Here is a 22,405-nt window from a genome sequence, read left to right on the forward strand (position 1 = left end):
ATATTCATCCCTACGTGGAAGCTAAAAAAGTTGACCTCATAGAAGTAAAGAGTAGAACAGTGGTCACTAGAAGCAGGGAAGGATGGGGGTGGGGGGATAGGAAGAGGTTGGTTAACAGACACACAAGTACAGCTAGACAGCAGGAATAAGTTTGAGTGTGCTATAGTGCTGTAAGGTGACTATAGTTAGCAATAGTTTGTTACATATTTTCAAATAGCTAGAAGAATGGATTTTGAATGTTCCCAACACAAATAAATGATAAATGTTTGAGGTGATGAATATGCTCATTACTCCGATTTGATTATGGCACATTGTATACATGTATTGAAACATCACACCATACTCCATCAATATGTATGATTATTATGGGATCAATTAAAAATAGTAATAAAAGCAGGGCCATCAGCAGTGGCTCATGACTGTAATCCCAATGCTTTGGGAGGCTGAGGTAGGTGGATCGCTTCAGCTCGGGAGTTTGAGACCAACCTGGACAACATGGCGAAGTCTTGTCTCTACAAAAATATACAAAAATTAGCCAGGTGTGGTCGTGTGTGCCTGTAGTCCCAGCTACTTGGGAGGGGAGGCTGAGGTGGGAGGATTGCTTGAGCCAGGAGGTCGAGCCTGTAGTGAGTCATGATCACACCACTGCATTCCAGCCTGGGTGACAAAGTGAGACCCTGTCTCAAAAGTTAATAATAAAAGCAAAAAAAATGCAAATAGAAATAGAAAGGAAACAATATTTCCAAGTAACCTGTGAGCCTGTGCTGCCTAGGAGGCCCACGTCTTCCTGGGTCACATTTGACCTTCACCTCTTACTAGCTGTGGGAATATGAATAAATTACCCTCTCTCCATGCCTCAGTCTCCTCATTTGTGAAATGAGGATACTGCCTGTGGCAGATTATGTTATTGTTCCCAAATATTTGCTGCCCCTCTCTGTGAGAGGATTCTCTTTCCCCACTAAGTTGATGTCAGTATTGCCTATTGACAGATTCAGCCCAGGGAACGGGATCGGATGGGATTTATGTTGCCTCCAGGAAGAAGCTTCAAGAACCACTACCTGCTTCTCTCCTTTCTCCCTTTGTTATAACTCCAGCAACATCCTAGACAGGAACTGTTCTTTCAGCAGAAGACCCAGTGAAAAGCACCCACATTGGAAAGTGAAGGATAATTAAACCTCTGTTATTGGAAGCCGCTGAAATTTAGGAGTGGTTTATTACTAAAGCATAAGTAAGCCCGGGTAGATATACTACTTTACTTTGTAATGGTGTTGTGAGAGGAAAATGATGCAATATATTACAAAAACACATAGTAACTTCTTAACAATTGTTACTAGCTATTATTTAAACAATACAATTGGGATGAGTAATTATTTAATTTCTCAAGGTTAATAATGGCAACAATGATTATTATAATCTTTAATAAATGTTAATTGGGAGGTAACAAAAAGCAAGCTTTGGAGTCAGACAGGCCTTGGCTTGAATTCTGCACCCACTGAGAGACTTCAAATAAGTGACAGACTCTGTGAGCTACTTTCATCAGACGCAAAGAGGAGGCAAAAATATTTAACAATGTTTTGTTGAGGATTAAATAAAATACATATGAAATCAGTCAGCATTTATCACACAGCTGTCTTTTTAATAGATTTTAAAACTTTAGGCTGGGAGTGGTGGCCCATGCCTGTAATCCCAGCACTTTGGGAGACCGAGGCAGGTGGATTACTTGAGGCCAAGAGTTTGAGACCACCCTGGCCAACATGGCAAAACCTCGTCTCTACTAAAAATACAAAAAATTAGCCAGGTATAGTGGCATGCGCTTGTAGTCCCAGTTACTCAGAGGCTGGGGCATGAGAATTGCTTAAACTTTGGAGACAGATTTTGTAGTAAGCCAAGACTGCGCCACTGCACTCCAGCCTAGGTGACAGAGCAAGACTCCATCTCAAAAACAAAACAAAACAAAATAAAAATACTTTATATTACGGGAATCACTTACATTCATAAAAGTAAAGAGCCATATAATGTTCCCCTGTGTACCTGTCACCTACTTCAACATTATCAACATTTTACCAATCTTGTCTCATTTATTGCCACCCTCCTTAATGTCTCCGTCACTGGAGTATTTCAAAGCAAATTCAACCCTTTGTATCATTTCACCCATAAATAATATGTAACTCTAGCAGATAAAAAGTTTTAAATCATAACCATACTACCACCATCACCCCTAACAAAATGAACTATTGCTTAGTGTCATTTTACACACAGTCTGCATTCAAATCTTCCCAGTTGCCTTAAAAATACCTTTTTGGAATTTTAAAAATTAAAATCTAAATATTTTATGGTAAGGATCCTAAAGTCTCTTTTTAATCTATAATAGCCACCCCCACTCCTCACACCCTATACCCTACACACACTTTTTTTTCCCATGCCATTCATTTGTTCAAGAAACGAGGTCAATTTCTCTGTAGAATTTCCCATATAATGGATCTGACATATTGTATCCTCATGGTGCTATCTAACATGGTCTTCAATCCTCATATTTATTTGATTAGATTCAGGTTCAATTTACTCAAACATTTTTAATAGGAGAAAAGAATGAAAGTGCTTACTGTAGCTTTCATTTGATCACTTCTGATGGGTCAGCCAAATTAAAAATAAACTTCAATATCCAAAAAAATCCTGTGCTGTCAACTTACTAAATCTTAGAGCCATATTCACCATTTCAGCCTACTTTGACATAGTACTATCTGGCTGAGTTGATAGAATTTTATTCTTCAACTCTAAGTAGACTCGTTAAAGTGAGTTTCCCATTTTGGCTATTCTAGCTATCAGGCAGATCTTTGAACCAAGAGGCCATGAATAATAAAGCCCTACCCAAAGCACTAGCATTCCTAGACCTGAGGGCACCTCCACCACTCTCTGGGGATGTAAAGACCAGTTTGAGAGATCTGAGGACATAGAATACTGCAACAGAGAGTCCTGCAACTATCCCAGGTGTTGTGCTTTGAGAGCAAAACCAGAGTCAGGCTGGTAGCTGTGCGAAGATGGAAATGGCACTTCTCTCATGTAGGCAAACTGATCTGTCTCTGACACTTAGTTGTGCATGTGATTTCTTTGATGGGGACCAAGCAGTTTGCCACTTACTGCATACACAAAAAATAAAGTCACCTAACCTCCCAGCATGTGGTTGCTTGCTCATTTTGCTTTCATGTAGGTTTGTTTTCAATCAGGATTCAGGCAGGGGATGCAAGGTTGAGGAGTAAGGGTTTCATTCAAATCAGCTCCTGATTGGAAATACAGTCTGAGGGTGACTTCTATATTTTAAGTTAAAATGTCCAAATTGCTTATCTGTGCAACTGGCAGAAACTGACAACCTGGTTTCCATTGCTGACAGAGCCCAAATTGCCTTGGATAATGCCAAACAATTTTACTGTTTCCTTTTGAAGAGTTGACCCTATGCCATTTACTTTTTTTTCCTTTGTACCCAAAATTCATCCAAGACACCTTCTTTCAAGAGACCGGTAACTTCTCTGTTAAATAGCAATGCTGTCAAATGGGGTCATCTGCAAAGCCATACTTCTGAGTTATTTAAGAACTGCTGGAGTGTCCTGGGTTTTTTAAACCACCCACTTGGTGTAGAACTCTTTCTAAAACATATCACACGTAATTGTAAATGCTCTTGATGACCTAAGGTTTACCATTCTATGAAGGCGAACTATGAGGCACATGATTGAACGTAGATATGCCCTAGAACTTGTGGTACAGTCCCCGGCATCACCTTGCTGCCTATCATTTGCTGCTTTTACATACAATTATATATGCACTTGGAAGCTCTTCTGAATAAGTTAACATGGCTTCCTTTTCCTACATTAATTATTGAATCCAAAGCCCTTCCCTAAGTGGTTTGCTTGTTCTCTGAAAAATTTTTTTACAGTTTGAGAAAGTGCATGGGCTTTGGGATCCAGAGAAATTTTTTTTAAGTTATCACAGCATGATGTATGCCCTTCTCTCCCTTCCTTCTTGCCTGCCTGCCTGCCTGCCTGCCTTCCTTCCTTCCTTCCTCCTTTCCTTCTTTCCCTTCTTATTTTAAACTTTTTAATTTAAAAATTTGGAAAACATTCATTTTGGGGGAAGATTTTAGACTCCATCATCCTAGCATTAATTACTTTATTTTCATTAACTTCAAAGTACTTTCTATCTCATCTATAGGCACTACTTGGTTTGACAAGTAGGATACACCCATGACATTTTTGATAATCAGATTGCCTTCTTTTGTTGAGTAGTAATTATCATCTTATAGTATTTTAATATGTTGCCTCCAAAGGTCACTAAAACCAAATTAGGTATTTGCAACATCAGGTAAGCTCATTTAATTTTATTAGCTTCCTCATTCTGGATGCATGAGTTCTATGGCTTGGATATCGAGGCTTTTTCATCTTTAGAAACTTTCTAAGTTTGACATCTACAACTGAGTATGAATGGCCAGAGCTATTACCTTTACATTTTATCCACTTTTGCAAACTTTAATACTATATTCTTTTGGCAGTAACTGTCCTCCTGGGAGGACAGTTATGAAAATGAGTAACAGTCATCTTGGAAAAGTATGTTTTCTTATTTAACATAGAGTTTCTCCTAACTCTCAATCCCCATTTACTAAGACTCCCTTACCATTATAAGAGAGCATACTGTCTGTTTTAATCACCCTCCAACAAAGCTCCCAAACCTGACATTAATAGTAAATATTCAAAATGATGTTCTTAAAGAGTAATTTAGACTCACCTTCTATTAATCTAGGAATCGGAGCAGGACCTGGCCCAAACTTTTCAAATGACCTACCACTCCTTTTAGGGTAGAAAGCCAGTTGGCTCAGGTATGAACGACTCTTCATTCTGGATGAAAAAGTAGTTTTCTGGTAGACTTTCATGTTATGGTTCACAAATTTTTCCTGCCCAAGTGAAAAAGTTGAAAAGAATTTTTAATATGCCAAAGTATGTTATCTTAAAATTAGTGATCATATATAAAAATAACATTTGCAACAAAAATCTTAACATTAAAAAAGCAACCCCAGGTTCTTCTCTTTGAAGGAATGTGTGTTGTTTTAATTTCCTTCTCATATGAAGCTGAGATCATTTAACTTTTATTAAATATGTACATCACAAATACAAGACTGGAAAATGTCCTCTCAGCTTCATTTTCACAATTTAGTCTTGCTCAAAATGCAGTTAAAATTAGGAAATTCTGGGCTGGGTGCGGTGGCTCATGTCTGTAATCCCGGCGCTTTGGGAGTCCAAGGCGGGCAGATCACCTGAGGTCAGGAGTTCAAGACCAGCCTGACCAAGATGGAGAAACCCCTCTCTACTAAAAATACAAAAATTAGCCGGGCTTGGTGATGGGTGCCTGCAGTCACAGCTACTCAGGAGGCTGAGGCATGAGAATCACTTGAACCTGGGGGTAAAGGTGGCAGTGAGCCGAGATCACACCACTGCACTCCAGCCTGGGTGACACAGCAAGACTGTCAAAAAAAAAAAAAAAAAGGAAATTCTAAGGGTTGGTTCTGTGGAATTAAAAACTTGAAAGGGATCTCCCCAGTAGGTATTTAAAAATTAGGCTTGTGATTTCATTCATCTTCTCTCAATTTAATTTAAAGTATGTTCCACAAAACCATACAACAGATGCTGAGGAACCATCACATACAGATGAATCTGTTGTTGAGCATTTCTAGATAATTTCCTTATCTTATTTAGGGTAGACAAAGTCCTGTAATCAACTTTTACCTCTGGAAAGAAAGAAAGTAAATCTACTGAAATGTGAACCAGGCGATGTAGGTATGATGATCACACCAGTGGTGAGATTAACTCTGCAAGGTACAGTGGGAAAATTAGCCTTATCATTGATCTAGCTTCATACCACATAATTTGAAAACAACACCCCCTCCTCCACTTTCATCCCTTCTTCCTTCCCCAGCATACACATATACATTGTCTTTTTTTATTTATTTTTTTATTAATTTTTTTGGCACACAAAACAATAAATATTTTCTAAAAATACATACAAACAAAAAGATGCATATCAAACATATTAGGAAGGTTGCACATGGGAAGACGGGGAATAGAAATGGGGGGTGGGAATTAAAGAAAATAAATGAGAGAGGGACTTTGTATGGATCAATGATAATAACTCAATCCTCTATTTGACAAAGAAGAAAGAGAAGAGGAAGAAAAAGCAAATGGGATAAAGGATCAGAAACGGAGGAAAATAGAAAAAATTAGAGTATGACTCCAGGGTAGACCTGTTTTGTTGTCGCTGGGTTGGTTGGTTGGTTTGTCTGTTGTATTTTTCATATGTTTCACCATGTTGGCCAGGCTGGTCTCGAACTCCTAGCCTCAAGTGATCAATCCGCCTCGGCCTCCCAGACTGCTGGGACTACAGGCGTGAGCCACCGCGTCCAGCCCCCACATTGCGTCTGGCCTCCATGGTAGACCTCCCAGACGGGGCGGCCAGGCAGAGGCGCTCCCCACATCCCAGACGGGGCAGCTGGGCAGAGGCGCTCCTCACTTCCCAGACGGGGCGGCCGGGCAGAGGCACTCCTCACTTCCCGGACAGGGCAGCCGGGCAGAGACGCTCTTCACTTCTTCCCAGACGGGGCGGCCGGGCAGAGGCACTCCTCACTTCCCAGACGGGGCGGCCGGGCAGAGGCTCTCCTCACTTCCCAGACGGGGCGGCTGGGCAGAGACGCTCCTCACTTCTTCCCAGACGGGGTGGCCGGGCAGAGGCTCTCCTCACTTCCTAGACGGGGTGGCAGCCGGGCAGAGGCGCTCCTCACATCCCAGAAGATGGGCGGCCGGGCAGAGGCGCTCCTCACATCCCAGACCATGGGCGGCCAGGCAGAGACGCTCCCCACCTCCCTGACGGGGCGGTGGCCGGGCAGAGGCTGCAATCCCAGCACCCTGGGAGGCCAAGGCAGGCGGCTGGGAGGCGGAGGCTGCAGCGAGCCAAGACCACGCCACCGCACTCCAGCCCGGGCAACACCGAGCACCGAGTGAGCTAGACTCCGTCTGCAGTCCCAGCACCTTGGGAGGCCAAGAGCCTGGCCAACATGGCGAAACCGCGCCTCCAGCCAAAGGAGAAAAACCAGGGAGGGGTGGTGGCGCACGCCCGCAATCCCAGGCAGCCCGCAGGCCGAGGCAGGAGAATCACGGGAGCCGGAGGCAGGGAGTCTGCAGCCAGCTGACTATGGGTGGGCGGGCGGCTGGCGGGCGGGCAGGTGGGCAGGGCGGGGCGGGGTGGGGCGTGGCGAGGCGGGGCAGGGAGGCAGGCACATTGTCTTATCCATATCTGATTCTTGAAGACCCACCTCCTTTTATCTCCTCACCACTAACACCCTTTTTTCCGTCTTCTCATCAACAAAGATGAACACCCCTTTCTCTATATTTTCTTGGCACGCTTCTGTTACTGTATTTCCTCCACTCTGAGATGCCACTTATTGTAAGATGTGCTATTGTTTTACGCACGGCCAGTGATGTATGACATCCCATCTATGTAAGCTAGATACCAATTTCAGAAATGTACAAAATGTGCAAATGTGGAAATGTGGGTGTTGGAATCAATGAAGGACAGTGTACCATACTTGTCCTACTGGACTGCAGTGTTGTATCTCTCTTCATCCGTTAGGTGGCGATCTTCGCGCTGCCTACTGTCAGCTGGATGTTTTTCTGTAGTTTGTGTTTACACTGTCTCCCCATCATGGTGTGGGGCACACACCACCTGTGTCTAGTTGACTCCATGTCTTAGCCCAGCAAAGTTCATAAGAGCAATAGATAAGTGGATATGATTCTAACATTAATTGGGGTTGTGATTTTAATTAAACTTTACCGTTTTCTTTGCTGCCATTTCATTTTCTTTGAAAAGAAAGAGATCTCTGAAAAAGATCTTATAAGGCCTGTCCTCTTCGGTTGAGCCATCTTTTACTTTATCTGTTAAAAAAGAAAGAATGAATGAATGAATTCTGTCATCCTTCCTCTGCTGACCAGAATAGTAAGTCTCCCACCAGCTAGGGTGGAATGAATGGGATGCAGGGGTCTCTGAGAAGGTAGTGTTAAAAGAAAAACTTTGGCCGAATTAAATTTAAAGGAGTTTAATTGAGTAATGAACGATTTGTGGATCAGGCAGCCCCCAGAATCACAGCAGAGTCAGAGACTCCAGGGATGCCTCATGGTTAGAACAAATTTATAGACAAAAAAGGGAAGTGAAGTACAGAAATCTCAGGTGAGGTACAGGAACAGCTAGATTGGTTATAGCTCGGCATTTGCCTTATTTGAACACAGTCTGAGCACTCAGCAGTGTATGAGTGGTTGAAGTACAACTGCTGGGATTAGGCCAAGACTCAGCTATTGTTTCAGGGCATACTTCTAAGTTAGGGTTTCAATTTTGTCTACCTATTAAGTTAGGTTGCAGTTCGTTCACAAGGACTCAAATATAGAAGTATGAAGTCCTTCTCAGGCCATATTTAGTTTGCTTTAACAGTAGAATGCAGACAGCCTTGCCTCCACATCTCCTGGGTAGGAGCCACAGCTCCTCTGTCTATTTCCCACAGCACTGACATAGCTCTTACTGCTTCTTGAGGAATGAGTTGATAAAATAAGGAGGTCTTTACCAAAATAGTAGGATAAAATTTTGAGATATTAATATGTTTCTTCTCACCATTATACATATACCACCATTACCCTTACACCACCATTTCAACAGCAACAGATACAGCCACTACCCTTAGGGAGAGCCTCTGCCCAGATTACAGAGTCTTAAAAAAGAAAGTCAAAGATAATAAAAAGTGCTGGAGAGCATGTGGAGTAATTGGACCCAAATTCACTCCTAGAAGGAATGTTTAAGTGGGGCAGTCACTTTGGAAAAGAATCTGGCAGTTCCTTAAAAAGTTGAACATGGAATTGCCACATGACCTAGAAATTCTACTGCTAGGATATACCAAAGAGAAATGAAAGCATAGGGGCTCACAAAAATGTGTACATGAATATTTAGAGCAGTATTATTTTTAATAGCCAAAAAATAGAGACAACCTAGATATCTGATATGGTTTGGCTGTGTCCCCACCCAAATCTCATCTTGAATTGTAGCTCCTATAATTCCCATGTGTCATGGGAGGGACTCAGTGGGAAGTAATTGAATCGTGTTGAGGGGTTCTTTCTTGTGCTGTTCTCGTGATACTGAATAAGTCTCATGAGATCTGATGGTTTTATAAAGGGGAGTTCCCCTGCACGCACTCTCTTGCCTACCACCACATAAGACGTGACTTTCCTCTTCTTTCACTTTCCACCATAATTATGAGGCCTCCCCAACCATGTGGAACTGTGAATCCATTAAATCTCTTTCTGGGTATGTCTTTATTAGCAGCATGAGAACAGATTAATACAATATCCATCAACTGATGAATGATAAACAAAACGCAGTATATCCATACAAGGAACTCTTATTTGCCCAGAGAAAGGAATGAAGTACAATATATGCTACAACATGGATGAACATTGGAAACATGTTAAGTAAAAGAAGCCAGTAACAAAGTACCACACATTATATGATTCCATTTATATAAAATATCCAGAATAGGCATATTCACGGAGATAGAAAGTAGATGAGTGGTTGCTTGGGGCTGGAGGGTGGATGGGACCTACGGGTTGATGGCTGAGGGGTGCAGGCTTCTTTTTGAATTAGTGAAAATATTCTAAAATTGGCTGTAGTGATCGTTGCACATACGTGTTCATATAGTAAAAACCATGGACTTGTACACTTAATAAAAAAGTAAAAGAGGCCATTAAAAAAGTAAAAGAGGGCCGGGCCTGGTGGTCATGCCTGCAATCCCAGCACTTTGGGAGGCCAAGGTGGGTGGATAACCTGAGGTCGGGAGTTAGAAACCAGCGTGACCAACATGTAGAAACCCCGTCTCTACTAAAAATACAAAATTAGCCGGGTGTGGTGGCTCATGCTTGTAATCCCAGCTACTTTGGAGGATGAGTCAGGAGAATCACTTGAACCTGGAAGGCGGAGGTTGCGGTGAGCCGAGATCACGCCATTGCTCTCCAGCCTGGGCAACAGAGCAAGACTCCATCTCAAAAAAAAAAAAAAAAAAAAAAGGAAAGAAGAAAAAGAAAAGTCAGTTGAATTTCTGCATGGACTTCCTGTTTTTATCTATAACATTTGATATGACAAAAAAATCTTTCTCTCTCTCTCTTTATTTCTTTATTTCTTACTTTCTAACTCTTGGGATGTGGCAGGATGGAAATCTTGGCTTTCAAAACCAATAGTCAAGGTCAAGCGTAATTGTCTATTTTCACACTGCTATAAAGAACTTCCCTGAGACTCAGTAGTTTACAAAGGAAAGAGGTTTAATTCACTCACAGTTCTGCATAGCTGGGAAGACCTCGGGAAACTTACAATCATGGTAGAAGGCTAAGGGGAACCAAGAACCTTCTTCACAAGACAGCAGGAGAGAGAAGCAAGAAGGAGGAACTTCCAAACATGTATAAAACCACCAGATCTTGTGAGATCTCACTCACTATCACAAGAGCACGGGGGGAAACGCCCCCATGATCCAATCACCTCCCTCCCTCAACACATGGGGATTATGGGTCCCTCCTTTGACATGTGGGGTTTATAATTTGAGATGAGATTTGGGTAGGGACACAGAGCCAAACCATATGACCAAGAATACTGGGAGCCTGGAGTTGACACCTTAAATCAGAGATAGGAAGAGGATTCCTGAGGACACATTCCCCAACCCATACCCCACATCCCATGTCCACCTCAACCTTACAAAAAGACTCCACATCCTCCCAGCAAGCAGAGGGCCTGTGAAGAAACTCAATGATTCTTGCCCCAAATCACTAGAATCACCTTGGCTCCACCCACCTCCAGAGATTCTGACTTAATTGGTCAAGGAAACGTCAGCACTGGAATATTTTGAGAATCCCCCAGGTGGCTGTAATGTACATCCAGGGCTAAGAGCTAGTGGACCAAAGTTTAAGGAATTAATGGACTGGAGCTTAAAGTCTACCTGAGAAGCAGCCATTTGCCCAAGGATTCAGTGTAGAAAGTGGGAGTGGCTGGGATTATAGAAACTCCAGACACATTTTTCTGTAAGTCATGGGTTAGAGAGAAAGAAAATTGCAGAGTGGAAGTCTTGGGTTCAACACAGAGTACTCTGATCATCTCCTATTCACCCTGATGGTGATGGATTGAATCCCCCATCCTAAATACTACGAGATGGCTGAACACATGATACCCAACACTGGACAGATGAGACTGAAAGCAGTTTATAAGTCATATATACTCATAGACTGGGGGAGGAGAATGCTGCCTGCAATGCAGTGCCACATGGGAATTGCACTCAGGAGCACAGTGAATCACCAGTGGTGGGAGGCAACTTTGTAGTAACAAAAGGCTGAGGTGTCCCCTGGTCCGCACAGGAGGATGTGATTGACTTGTTTGAATAATTTCATGGCTGACAGTGCAGTGAAACCCATTAGGTTGAAGACCAGGTGGAATGCAGCTGGTCCAATTGATAGAGGAACTAGCCAGGCAGGGAGACCTTCCTGCTAGGTGGAGGTCATATTTGGCAAGAGCAAGAGGATTTATGGTTAGGCTTTTGGGGCCCTGTGGGGCTGAAATATGTCAAGGCAGCACGTACAATTTTAGGCCTTAAAAACACGAAGTAGAAACAGCTGAGGGTGGGTCCATGCAGCTGGACTCTGGGACAGCAGAAGTGTAGATGAGCAAAGCCAACAGGCTGGAGACCAGGAGAGAGCAACAGAGATTGAGGACCCAAAAGGACCTGGGGCCAGGTGCCTGTGATGGTTAATTGTGTGTGTCAACTTGACTGGGCCATGGGTGCCCAGATTAAACATTATTTCTGGTTGTGTCTGTGAGGGTATTTCCAGGTGAGATTAGCATTTGAATTGGTGGGCTCAGTAAAGTAGACTGCCCTCATCCACGTGGGTGAGTCTCATCTAATCTCTTGAGGGTCTGAGTAGAAAAGGCTGAGGAATTAGGAAGTAACCCCTTCTTTTCTGCCTCACTGCTTGAACTGGGATATCTCATCTCATCTTCTCCTATGCTGAGACTGGAACTCATACCATCAGTTCCCCTGCTTCTCAGGCTTTCTGAGTCTGACTGAATTACATCACCAGCTCTCCTGGGTCTCCAGAGTATAGATGGCAAATGATGGGACTTCTCAGCCTCCGTAATTATATGAGCCAATTACTCATAGTAAATCTCCTTCTTATTGGTTCTTTTTTTCTGGAGAGCTCTGCCTAATACAGTGGTGTTTCCAGAGTCCATGGACCTATGCCTTATATACCATCACTCTCAGGCCAGGGCTGGACCCCAGACATCCCAATATGGAGCCACTGTTGTCCTCCAGGGGATGAGTTATTGGTGGGCTGGACACCTCTTCCCCAGTCAGCCTTCTCTTCTCCCAAGAGGAACTCTACAAACTTAGATTCTGCCCTATCCCAAGTGTCTTCAAATCTTTAATGCCTGAGTTAAAATCTCTAGTGACCAAGTTTAAGTGTCTTGGAATTGACAAGATGATATTTTTGTCCCTCCAAGTTCAAAGCTGAGTTTATTTCAGTTTACAGAGAAATAGAAGAAAACTAAGTTTCTGAACACCAAGTATATTAGTTTCTTCTTGTTTCCATAATAAGATATCACAAAATTGATAGTTTAAAACAACAGAAATGTATTCTCTCCATTCAGGAGGTCAGATATCTGAAATCAAGGTGATGGCAGAGCCATGTTCTCTTGGTGAAGCCTCTAGGGGAGAATCCTTCCACATTTCTAGCTTCTGATGGCTCTAGACATTCATTGGCTGGGTAACTCCAACCTCTGCCTCCAACTTCACACGGCCTTCTCCTTTTCTTTCTTTTATAAGGACACTTATCATTGAATTTAGGGCCCACCCTAAATTCAGGATGGTCTCATCGAGATCCTTATCTTAATTACATTTGCAAAGATCCTTTTCCCAAATAAGGCCACATTCCCAGCTTCCAGAGGTTAGAATAGGCAGGCCAACCATTTGTGGAGGGCTGCCATTCAACCCGCTACACCAAATTTCCTATATTATAAACACACCACATGAACTAGCCCCTAGGCAACGCTTCTCCTTGTATTTCTTTCCTCATCACATAGGACTAGGGCTGCTGTAGCAGATTACCACAAACAAGGTGGCTTAAAACAACAGAAATGTAGTCTCTCACAGTTCTGGAGGCCACAGGTTCAAAATCAAGGTGTTAGCAGCGTTGGTTCCTTCTGGAGGCTCTGAGGGGGAATCTATTCCATGACTTTCACCTAGCTTCTGGTAGTGAAATTCCTGGTATTCCTTTGATTGTAGATCCATCACTCCAATCTCTTCCTGCATTCTTCACATGACCTTCCCCTCTGTGTGTCTGTATCTCAAATCTTCCTTTCTGTTCTCTTATAAGGACAATAGTAATTGGATTTAGCACTTGTCCTAAATCCAAGAAGATCTCATCTTGAGATCCTTACTTTAATTACTTTTGCAAAGATCCCCCTTTCCAAACAAGGTCACATTTTCAGGCTCTTGGTGGAAATATCTTTTGGGGTCTGCATTCAACCCCTCACAGCACTCCATACCTGCAATGTACATCAAATTCCACCATTAACCATAGTCTTCTGCCTCAACACAGAGTCTCATTCTACCAGCTGTTTAGCAAACTGGACACTAGGCTCAACCTCTCTCCAATACTCCATTTTAGTAATAAGGGGTCTGCTTAGTTCTACAAATCAAATTCCAGTAGCTGAATCCTGGCTACTCTAAGCTCTAAACTCTAGATCTCTTCCTTTTGTTACTATTATATTCTTCTCTAAGTTGACTTGCAAATCCCGGCCATTACTAATTAACAACCTTGGGAGAAGGCTTTCTCTTCTCTGCCTCACTGTATTAGTATCCTATTGCTACTGTAACAAATTACCACAAACCTAGTGGTTTAAAACAATGCAAATTTATTTTCTTACGCTTCTGGAGGCCAGAAGTCTGAAATGAGTCCTTTGAGCATAAAATCAAGATGTTGATAGGGCTGTGTTCCTTCTGGAGGCTCCAGGTGAGAATCAGTTTCCTTTATTTTTCCAGCTGTTAGAGGCCTCCTGCATTCCTTGGTTTGTGGTCTCTTCCTCCATCTTCAAAGTGCATCACTTTAGCCTCTACTTCCATTGTCACGTCACCTTCTCTGTCTTTGATACTCCTTTTATAAGGACTCTTGGATTATATTAGGCCCATTGGCTAATCCAGGATAACCTTCCCATATCAAGGTAATTAACTTAATCATATTTGCAAAGTCCCTTTTGCCATGTAAGGTAATGTATTCACAGATTCCAGGGATTAGAATGTGGACACAATTGGGGGGCCATTATTCTGTCTCACACAGTCTCACTCCTTTCTTAGCCTTGCTCCTTACTGACACTCTATTTGTCTTGTCCTAATTCTTCTATTTATTCATTAATTCATTCATCCACTCATTCATTCATTCATTCAACAAATACCGATGAAGCCTCAACTATGTGCCAGGTACTGTTTTAGGCACTGATGTTACACTGGTGAACAAAACAAAGATGGCTGCTCTTGAAGAACTTATACTGAGGTTAAGTGGCAGGTTTGGAAATAGAAAATATAAACATTAATATAATAAAGTTCTGTGGGAAAAATAAAGCAGAATATAGGAGGGCTGGGGTGAGCAACTTTAAGTAGAGTGATCAGAATGGGCCTCATTGATCAAGTGGTATTTAAAGGAGTTGAGAGAATCAGTCAAGTGGATATCTGAGGAAGAGCGGTACGGGCTGTGGCAACAGCTAATGCAAAGGTCCTGAGGCAAGATCATCTCTTGTGTGTGTTCAAGAAAGGCTAGTGTAGCTGGAGTGAAATAAATGGGGTCGGGGGACTGTAGTAGCAAGGATAATTACTTAGTACCTTGTAGGCAGTCTTGAAGACTATGGCAATGACCCTCAGTAAACTAGAGAAGCATCGGAGGGAGGGCTTTGAACAGAGAAGGAATGTGGTCTGGCCTACTTAGTACTTTGTAGTTGGATAAGAAGAGACTTGGAGTGGGGCAGTCAAGGGTTAAGATCAAACTAGTTCAGGTAAGAGGTAATGGGCTCAGACCAGCATGGTAGGAGTAAAATGCTGAAAAGTGGTTGGGTTCTGAGTACATTCCGAAGGGAGAGCCAACAGAATTCCCTAATAGATTGCATATGGGATGTTTTCCCTCAAGCACTCATTTTTCCTTCCTTCTTTCCCTCCTTTCTTCCTTCCATTTGTTTCTTCATTTTTTGGTGTTGTTTCTGGACTTGATTTTGTTTTTTTAAAATCATATTTGGAGTATCTACCAATATTAAATATCTTTTTAGAAATCATGGTTTTTACTGTCTCTAATCATACTGATGTATTCATATTTGAACCCTGAGCAGCTAGGTTAGTATATAAAAGGCACTAAAAAACTGCAGAATTGAATTAACTGCATAACATAATCTTAAAATACATTAAAGTAGATCTAAATTAATAGAGAGATGAGTCAGGTTTGTGGATAGAGAGACATGATTTCATAAAAATGCCAATTCTCCACAAATGATCAATGGATTCACAGTAATATAAGTATATAGTCCCACAGGAGTTTCTCTAAATAAACTTGATAAGTAAATTCTAAAATTAGTAAGGAAAACCAAGAGACAAGAATAGTGAGAACCCTTCCCAAGAGGAACAGGAGGGGGAGATTTCTCTGCTGTGTACCATTATGGAGCCACAGTAAAGGGAAAGACAAATTCACTAATGGACTAGAATGGAAATCTCAGGAACATATCCACATATGGGGAAAGGAGAGACTGTTCAAAATATGAGTTAGGGAAAATGGTTATTCTCATGGAATAAAAGAGGAATTTGGATCTTTACCTCACACTCCATACAAAAATTAACTACAGATGAAATAAGGATAAAATTGTCCCCCAAAAACCTTTAAAACAAACAGTAGAACATACAGGTTTTATCATTTAGGCCTTTGCTAGGGAAGGATTTCTTAAAAACGTAAAAAGTAGTAACTATACAAGAAAATATTGATAAATTCAGCTACATTAAGATTAAAGACTTTGTTCATCAAAAGACGCCATAAACAAAGTGAAAGATAAAACTGGGAGAAAATATTTGTACTCCATACAGATGACATAATTGGGATATACCATATCTACAAAACTACAAATCAATATAAAGAGCACTAACAACCTAAAGAAAAATAGAAAAAAAGACTGTATTAAATAGGCATTTAACAGAAGAAGAAACATTTATGATCAATAAACGTATGAAGAGTTGTTCAACTTCATTAGTTATCAGGGAAATGCAAATTAAGACAATAATTTCACCCACTTGATTGGCAAAGCATTAAAAAACTTGACAATACCAAGTGTTTGGAGAGGATATTAATTCCACAGGACCTCTAACATATTTCTTGTAGGGTTGTGACTGGCATAAGTACTTTGGAAAACACTTTGACATTATTATCTGAAGTTGAATATCCAGCCAACATCAGATTCAGCAATTCTATTCCTAGGTATACATGCAAGAGAAACTTTCTTGTATACCAGGAGATGTGAACAAGAATGTTTATTAGCAGCATCATTTAATAGCAATAAGCTGAAAACAACCCAAATACCCAAAGAAGCGTCAATTGTAAACTATGGTACATTTGCATTTTGTGGTATTACACAGCAGTGAAAATGAATGATCTAAACCATACAACAGTATGAATGAATCTTAAAATATAATGTTGGCTGGGCATGGTGGCTCACTCCTGTAATCCCAATAGTTTGGGACACTGAAGTGGATCGCTTGAGCCCAGGAACACAAGGCCAGCCTGGGCAACATGGCAAGACCTTGTCTATAAAAACAATTGTTTTTTAAAAATTAAAATTAATATATGTTTGTATATATATATATATATATATATAATGTTAACTGAAAAATTTCTAAAATATGACAGTCAACAAGATACCCTTTTTTAAAAGTTAAAACTAAAATGAAAAATATGCTCTTTAAGACTACATATATACTGTATAAAACTATACATACAAATAAAAAAGTAAAGAAATAATCTAAACAGACTTCAACATGGTGCCTGGCTTAGGTGATGAAAGCCAAAGGATAGGGTATGTACTTATTGTCAGGTTGTAATTTCTTGTGAAGATCCTCGTCTGTGGGTTCTGATGGGTTCAAAGGTTCATATTATGTTATTAATATATAATTGTATTACTCTTAAAAGAAGGCTATGGGTCTTAGGGAACTGGTACCAAATATGTCAAAACTCATGCTGCTTGTTGTGTTGTGAGAATAAAGTCCTTTGTCTCTGACCCAAGAGTTTTGTATCTCTTGTCAACATCCAGGAAACTGTAGCAAGCTAACTTATGAGTTTGCAAGTAGAGGAAAATCTTAGCCCTGTCACAGTTCTTGACAAAGTAATATAAATCCTTTAATTAAAAAAGTCATCACTCCAATCCATACTATTCTAATATTCTGCATCTTGTTTTTTCAGTTAGCAATATAGCTAGGAGTTCCTTTTATATCAGCAAATATATATTCACGACATCAAAAAAAAAAAAAAAACTAAATAACCAGGCTGGGTGTGGTGGCTCACACCTGTAGTCCCAGCAATTTGGGAGACCGAGGTGGATGGATCACCTGAGGTCAGGAGTTGGAGACTAGCCTGGCCAGCATGGGGAAAACCCGTCTCTACTAAAAATACAAAAATTAGCTGGGCATGGTGGGCACCTGTAATCCCAGCTACCCGGGAGTCTGAGGCACGAGAATTGCTTGAACCTCCAGGAGGCGGAGTTTGCAGTGAGCCGAGGTGGTGCCACTGCACTTCAGCTTGGGTGACAGAGAAGCTGTCTGTCTAGTATCCCATTATCCCATTCCCTGGATGTATTATAGTTTATATAACCAACCCTTTCCAATGGACATTATGATTGATTCCAGTCTTTTACTATTGTAAACAATGCTGCAATAAATATTCCTGTACACACATCTTTAATCACTTGTGCATACATATCTGTGGAATAAATTCCAAACATGGCCCCCTTTAAATGCTTTTTTAAAAAATGGTAGTGGAGCAGATACTACTAGTGAACCCCCAATATCCGTTCTTCCTTCTTCTATACCTTCTTCTATACCTAAATGAACCCTAAATGAACACTCAGAGTAGAGGCTATGTTTCTCAGCCTCCCTTGGAGGTAGGTCAGCGGAAGTGGTGAATAAAACTTCAGGGCATGTCCCCCCTTCCCCTTTTCTCCTGGCTGGCAGGAATTTGGATGTAATCACTGGTGCGGAAGCAGCCCTCTTGGACCAAGAACATAGCCCAGGAACAAGCCAGAAGGAGTTGGGCCCCTGATGTGAACCTCCATATGGAATGCTTGTATCCAGACTTTACCTGAGAGAGAACAAATGTCTATCATGTTTAAGCCACAGTTGTTTTATATTTTCTATCTCTTGCAGCCAAACTTTTACACTGTAAATACAAATAGTGCCAAATGTTCCTTTAAAGAGAATGCCTATAGAGTGCCTGAGTGCCTGTTACCTATTACAAACTCTTAGTGTTATCCAAATGTTAAATTTTTGTCAGATTTGTAAGTGAAAATTGTAATTCCTTATATACTAGTAAATCCTAATTCCTTGTATCCTCATAAATAAGCAGAAGGAGGCCGGGCACGATGGCTCACGCCTGTAATCCCAGGTCTTTGGGAGGCCGAGGTGGGTGGATCACCTGAGGTTAGGAGTTTGAGACCAGCCTGGCCAACATGGTGAAACCCTGTCTCTACTAAAAACACAGAATTAGCCAGGCGTGGTGGTGCATGCCTGTAATCCCAGCTACTTGGGAGGCTGAGGCAGGAGAGTCGCTTGAACCCAGGAGGTGGAGTTTGCGGTGAACCAAGATCACACCAATGCAGTACAGCCTGGGAAACAAGAGTGAAATTCCGTCTCAAAAAAATTAATTAAATAAAATAAATAAAAATAAAAAATAGGCAGAAGGATAAAATGAGAAAGGGTGGTGAAGGAAAGAAGAGGGCAGTTTTCCATAAAGTTTAGTTAGGTATGTCCTTGACTATGACAAATAATTGAGTTAATTGTTTTATGTCATGAGAGACTGGGGCAATCTAGCTAAATATGACAATTTAATGCACTCTCTGATTTGAAGATTTTTTTTGAATTAAAAAGTAGAACTGAATCTTCTCTGCACATAGTTTATAAACTCATTACATTTTATATTTATTGTATAACATTCTCCTTTTCTTACACTCACAATCTGCTATGGAGCCTAACACTACCAGGCCCGAACAAGAATATATTGACTGATTTCTTTTTACCTCCAGAATTCAGTGTTGGCAATAAATTTGAGGACATTTTGTCGCTTGGCCCTGTCGAAAGAAAAAAAAAATGTTTTTTAAAAATTCTATGAACATCGTATAAAAGGGCTAAATTCAACTGCCAATGACTCCTTAACAGTCCTTAAGGCTTTTAAAAGCAGTGAGCACACACATACTCTTTGACCCGGCAATTTCAATTCTAGTATCTTATGTCAAGAAAATAATCAGACAAGCAGCCAAAAAAGCATGTGCAATAATGTTTGTTCAATGTCATTTCACAAATACAGAGTTGACCAAATAACTATGGTATATCCATAAAATAAATTACCAATTAGTCCCTTAAAATGATGCTGTAGTCACTGTTTACCTCTGTCCATGGTATTGGTTAAAAAAACAAAACATTTCAAAAGAGTAGGGATAGTGTGGATTAAAAACTGCATGGAAAAATCTGAGAGGTGTTTGAAATGCTGTTCATCAAACATGAATCGTGATTATATGTGATTTGGTGCAGTCTCTCATTTTTACCAGGTTTGGGATTAGGGTTAGGTGATTGAGGCACTCAACCTTACATGCAAAACTTAAGGACTGCCAAAATAAACAAACAAAAACAAAACAAAAAACCAACCTTCAGTTATTATGATCAATTAAATGTTAATGCAATATATTTTTATAAAATTCCAAATAAATGCAGGAAGGTTTATAATGAGCAAAATATCAAAATTGTAAATACAGACAAGTACCTGACCCTGTACTTGTATGACCCTGAGAGCCAGTGCCTCACGCTACTTGCCCAAATCCTGGCCCACAGAACTTGTCTCTATTTAAAGTTCTGTTATTTCGTTTATCATGAATTTTTTACATTAATTTATGTATTTAAAATAGTGAATTAAAATATTGCTTATTTTGATTACAGAGTTTTTGCTTTCCCCTTAAATTTTGTGCATGAAGCTAGAGCTTCACTGGCCTTACCCTAATCTTTGTTCTGATTTCTACACTTTTAGTATCATTCAAATTTCTCAATGAGCTGGTGTAACTCTTACAATGAGAAAAATAATAAAGATATATTCCTTTTGGGGATAAAGGACACCCAGGAGTTTATATTAAAAAATGTGCCCACAGCAGAAACAATGGGCAACACATTCTATTTTGGGCTGCCCATTTAAATATGTGCCTCAGGAATCTCAAAGAGCCATATATAAGAGCTAAATATCCTGGAAGCAGAGCAGCAGATGATTAAGGACACAGACTTTGGACAAGCCTGATTTTTAAATCTTGGTTTGGTATTTACTTATGTGTGAGCAAGTTCATGTATCATTCAAAAAACATTTATTGAGTACCTACTATGTGTCAGGCACTGTTCTACGTGTGGGGGACAGGGCAATTTTTAAAAAGACAAAAAAGCAGAACAAAAACCATTGTCTTCACAGAGCCTACATCTTAATTACTCAGCATCTCTGAGCCTCTGCTTCCTGTTTCATAAAGTGGACACACCTGTTAAGGCTTTCTTGAGGATTCAGTGGGCAATGGATTTAACCAAGTGGGGTGCTTGGCTTACAGACCAGCTCAGTAAGTGGGAACTATTATGTGCTAATATCTACTAATTAGCATCTGATTTTAGTTCCAGTGGTTATAAAAATAAATATTTAAAAAATTATGTTAAAGCTTATAAAAGAGAAAAAAATAAATAAAAACCTATAACATTGACATTATACTTTTTCAAATGACCGAACATTTTTTCACAGGCATTACATTCATTCTTACAGGTGGAAAAGAAAGATCGGTGAAAAATTGGTGACAACCTGTGGTTGATGAGCATTTGGAATTTGGATGGCTAATACTAAAGATTTGTAGATTTTCTCAATTTTACACTCTGTACTCATCTCCACTCTTAAGATTCTGATCACCTCTTTCTTGTCACATTTTCACTCCTTTGATCCTTCTATCTATCTACATTCACTCTCCTTCCCACTCTCATTCCCTATATCTTTAAAGTCTTTTTGCAATGAGCATCTTTATCCATGGGTTCAAGGACTTTTTCACTCCCAGAAAAACTGGAAGTTCTGTTCCTCTAAACCAATTACTAAGAGCAGATATCTGCTCTTATTCCGTCCTTATATAGTTCATATAACATGTAAATGCAATCAGCAGTCTCTAGATGTTGTTTTACTTCTATACTTCCATCTGCATGAATTCCTGTATTGATGAATGAAGGGTTGGTGAACAAAAGGGAGGGAGAGGAACAGAACCAGTTTTTCTTAGGAAGGGATTATTAAGTCCCCTTTCCAATCAGAAAAAAAATGTTAAAGTCAGTGGATGTCTTTGTTGTGAGAAATAAAAATAGCATGATGGCTAAACAAAGGCTCTGTACCAAAAGAGAGGGAAAATGTTATTGGATTGCATAGCAAATGCCTGAAAGTTCAAATCTTAAATACATGTTCAAATCCAACTTCCAATAGATGAAAAAGATCAAAAGCTCAGAAATATCAGGAATGTAAAATGGTGGCATAAGCTAAATGATTAAGAGCATAGACTCTCTCTATGTTCCCTAATCCTCACACTTCAATTTCCCCATCTTTCAAGAGGAATGATGCAAATATTGTCTACTTTGTGGGATTGTTAGGTAAGTCACCACGTCCAGCCTTTGGATGGCCTCAGTTGCATAGTATGTGCTATGGGAGTGTGAGCACATGGAGAGGTGCACTCTGAAGGAGGAATGTACCTGGTGTGTTTCAGGAACAGTAAGGACACCAGTGGGCCTTAAGCACAGTGAACAAAGGGGAGGACACCAGATGAAGCCAGAGAGACAACAAGTCCAAGATCATGAGGGCCCTGGAGGTCATTTTCTCAGTGAAATGGAAACATTCAATGAATCACTCTGATGCTGAGCTGAGAAGACTGTAGAAAGGGAAAAGGGTCACACAGGGAGATCTACTAGGAGACTACAGCCACTGGGAGGCAAGAGATAATGCTATCCCTTCCATGGGATAGC

The 22,405-nt window shown here is 40.6% G+C and overlaps 1 protein-coding gene across 5 annotated transcripts in view; it reads right to left on the reverse strand.

The window, feature by feature from the left end:
• The window catches only part of CCDC38 (coiled-coil domain containing 38), a 199,503-nt gene that overhangs the window by 43,750 nt on the left and 133,348 nt on the right, over window positions 1-22,405 (reverse strand). For 4 of the 5 annotated variants that reach the window (XM_055238758.1, XM_055238759.2, XM_063614274.1 and 1 more), the window contains 3 exons: window positions 19,417-19,467; window positions 7,867-7,967; window positions 4,774-4,939 (listed from right to left, as the gene is read on the reverse strand). In XM_055238758.1, coding sequence (XP_055094733.1) covers window positions 4,774-4,939; window positions 7,867-7,967; window positions 19,417-19,453 — 304 coding nt within the window. In that variant the 5' untranslated portion in view covers window positions 19,454-19,467. The remainder of the gene's footprint in view (window positions 1-4,773; window positions 4,940-7,866; window positions 7,968-19,416; window positions 19,468-22,405) is intronic. The other variant, XM_055238760.1, reaches the window with a different exon arrangement.

The sequence above is a fragment of the Symphalangus syndactylus genome, chromosome 13 (genome assembly GCF_028878055.3).
Source record: "Symphalangus syndactylus isolate Jambi chromosome 13, NHGRI_mSymSyn1-v2.1_pri, whole genome shotgun sequence".
In the NCBI taxonomy this organism is placed as follows: domain Eukaryota; kingdom Metazoa; phylum Chordata; class Mammalia; order Primates; family Hylobatidae; genus Symphalangus; species Symphalangus syndactylus.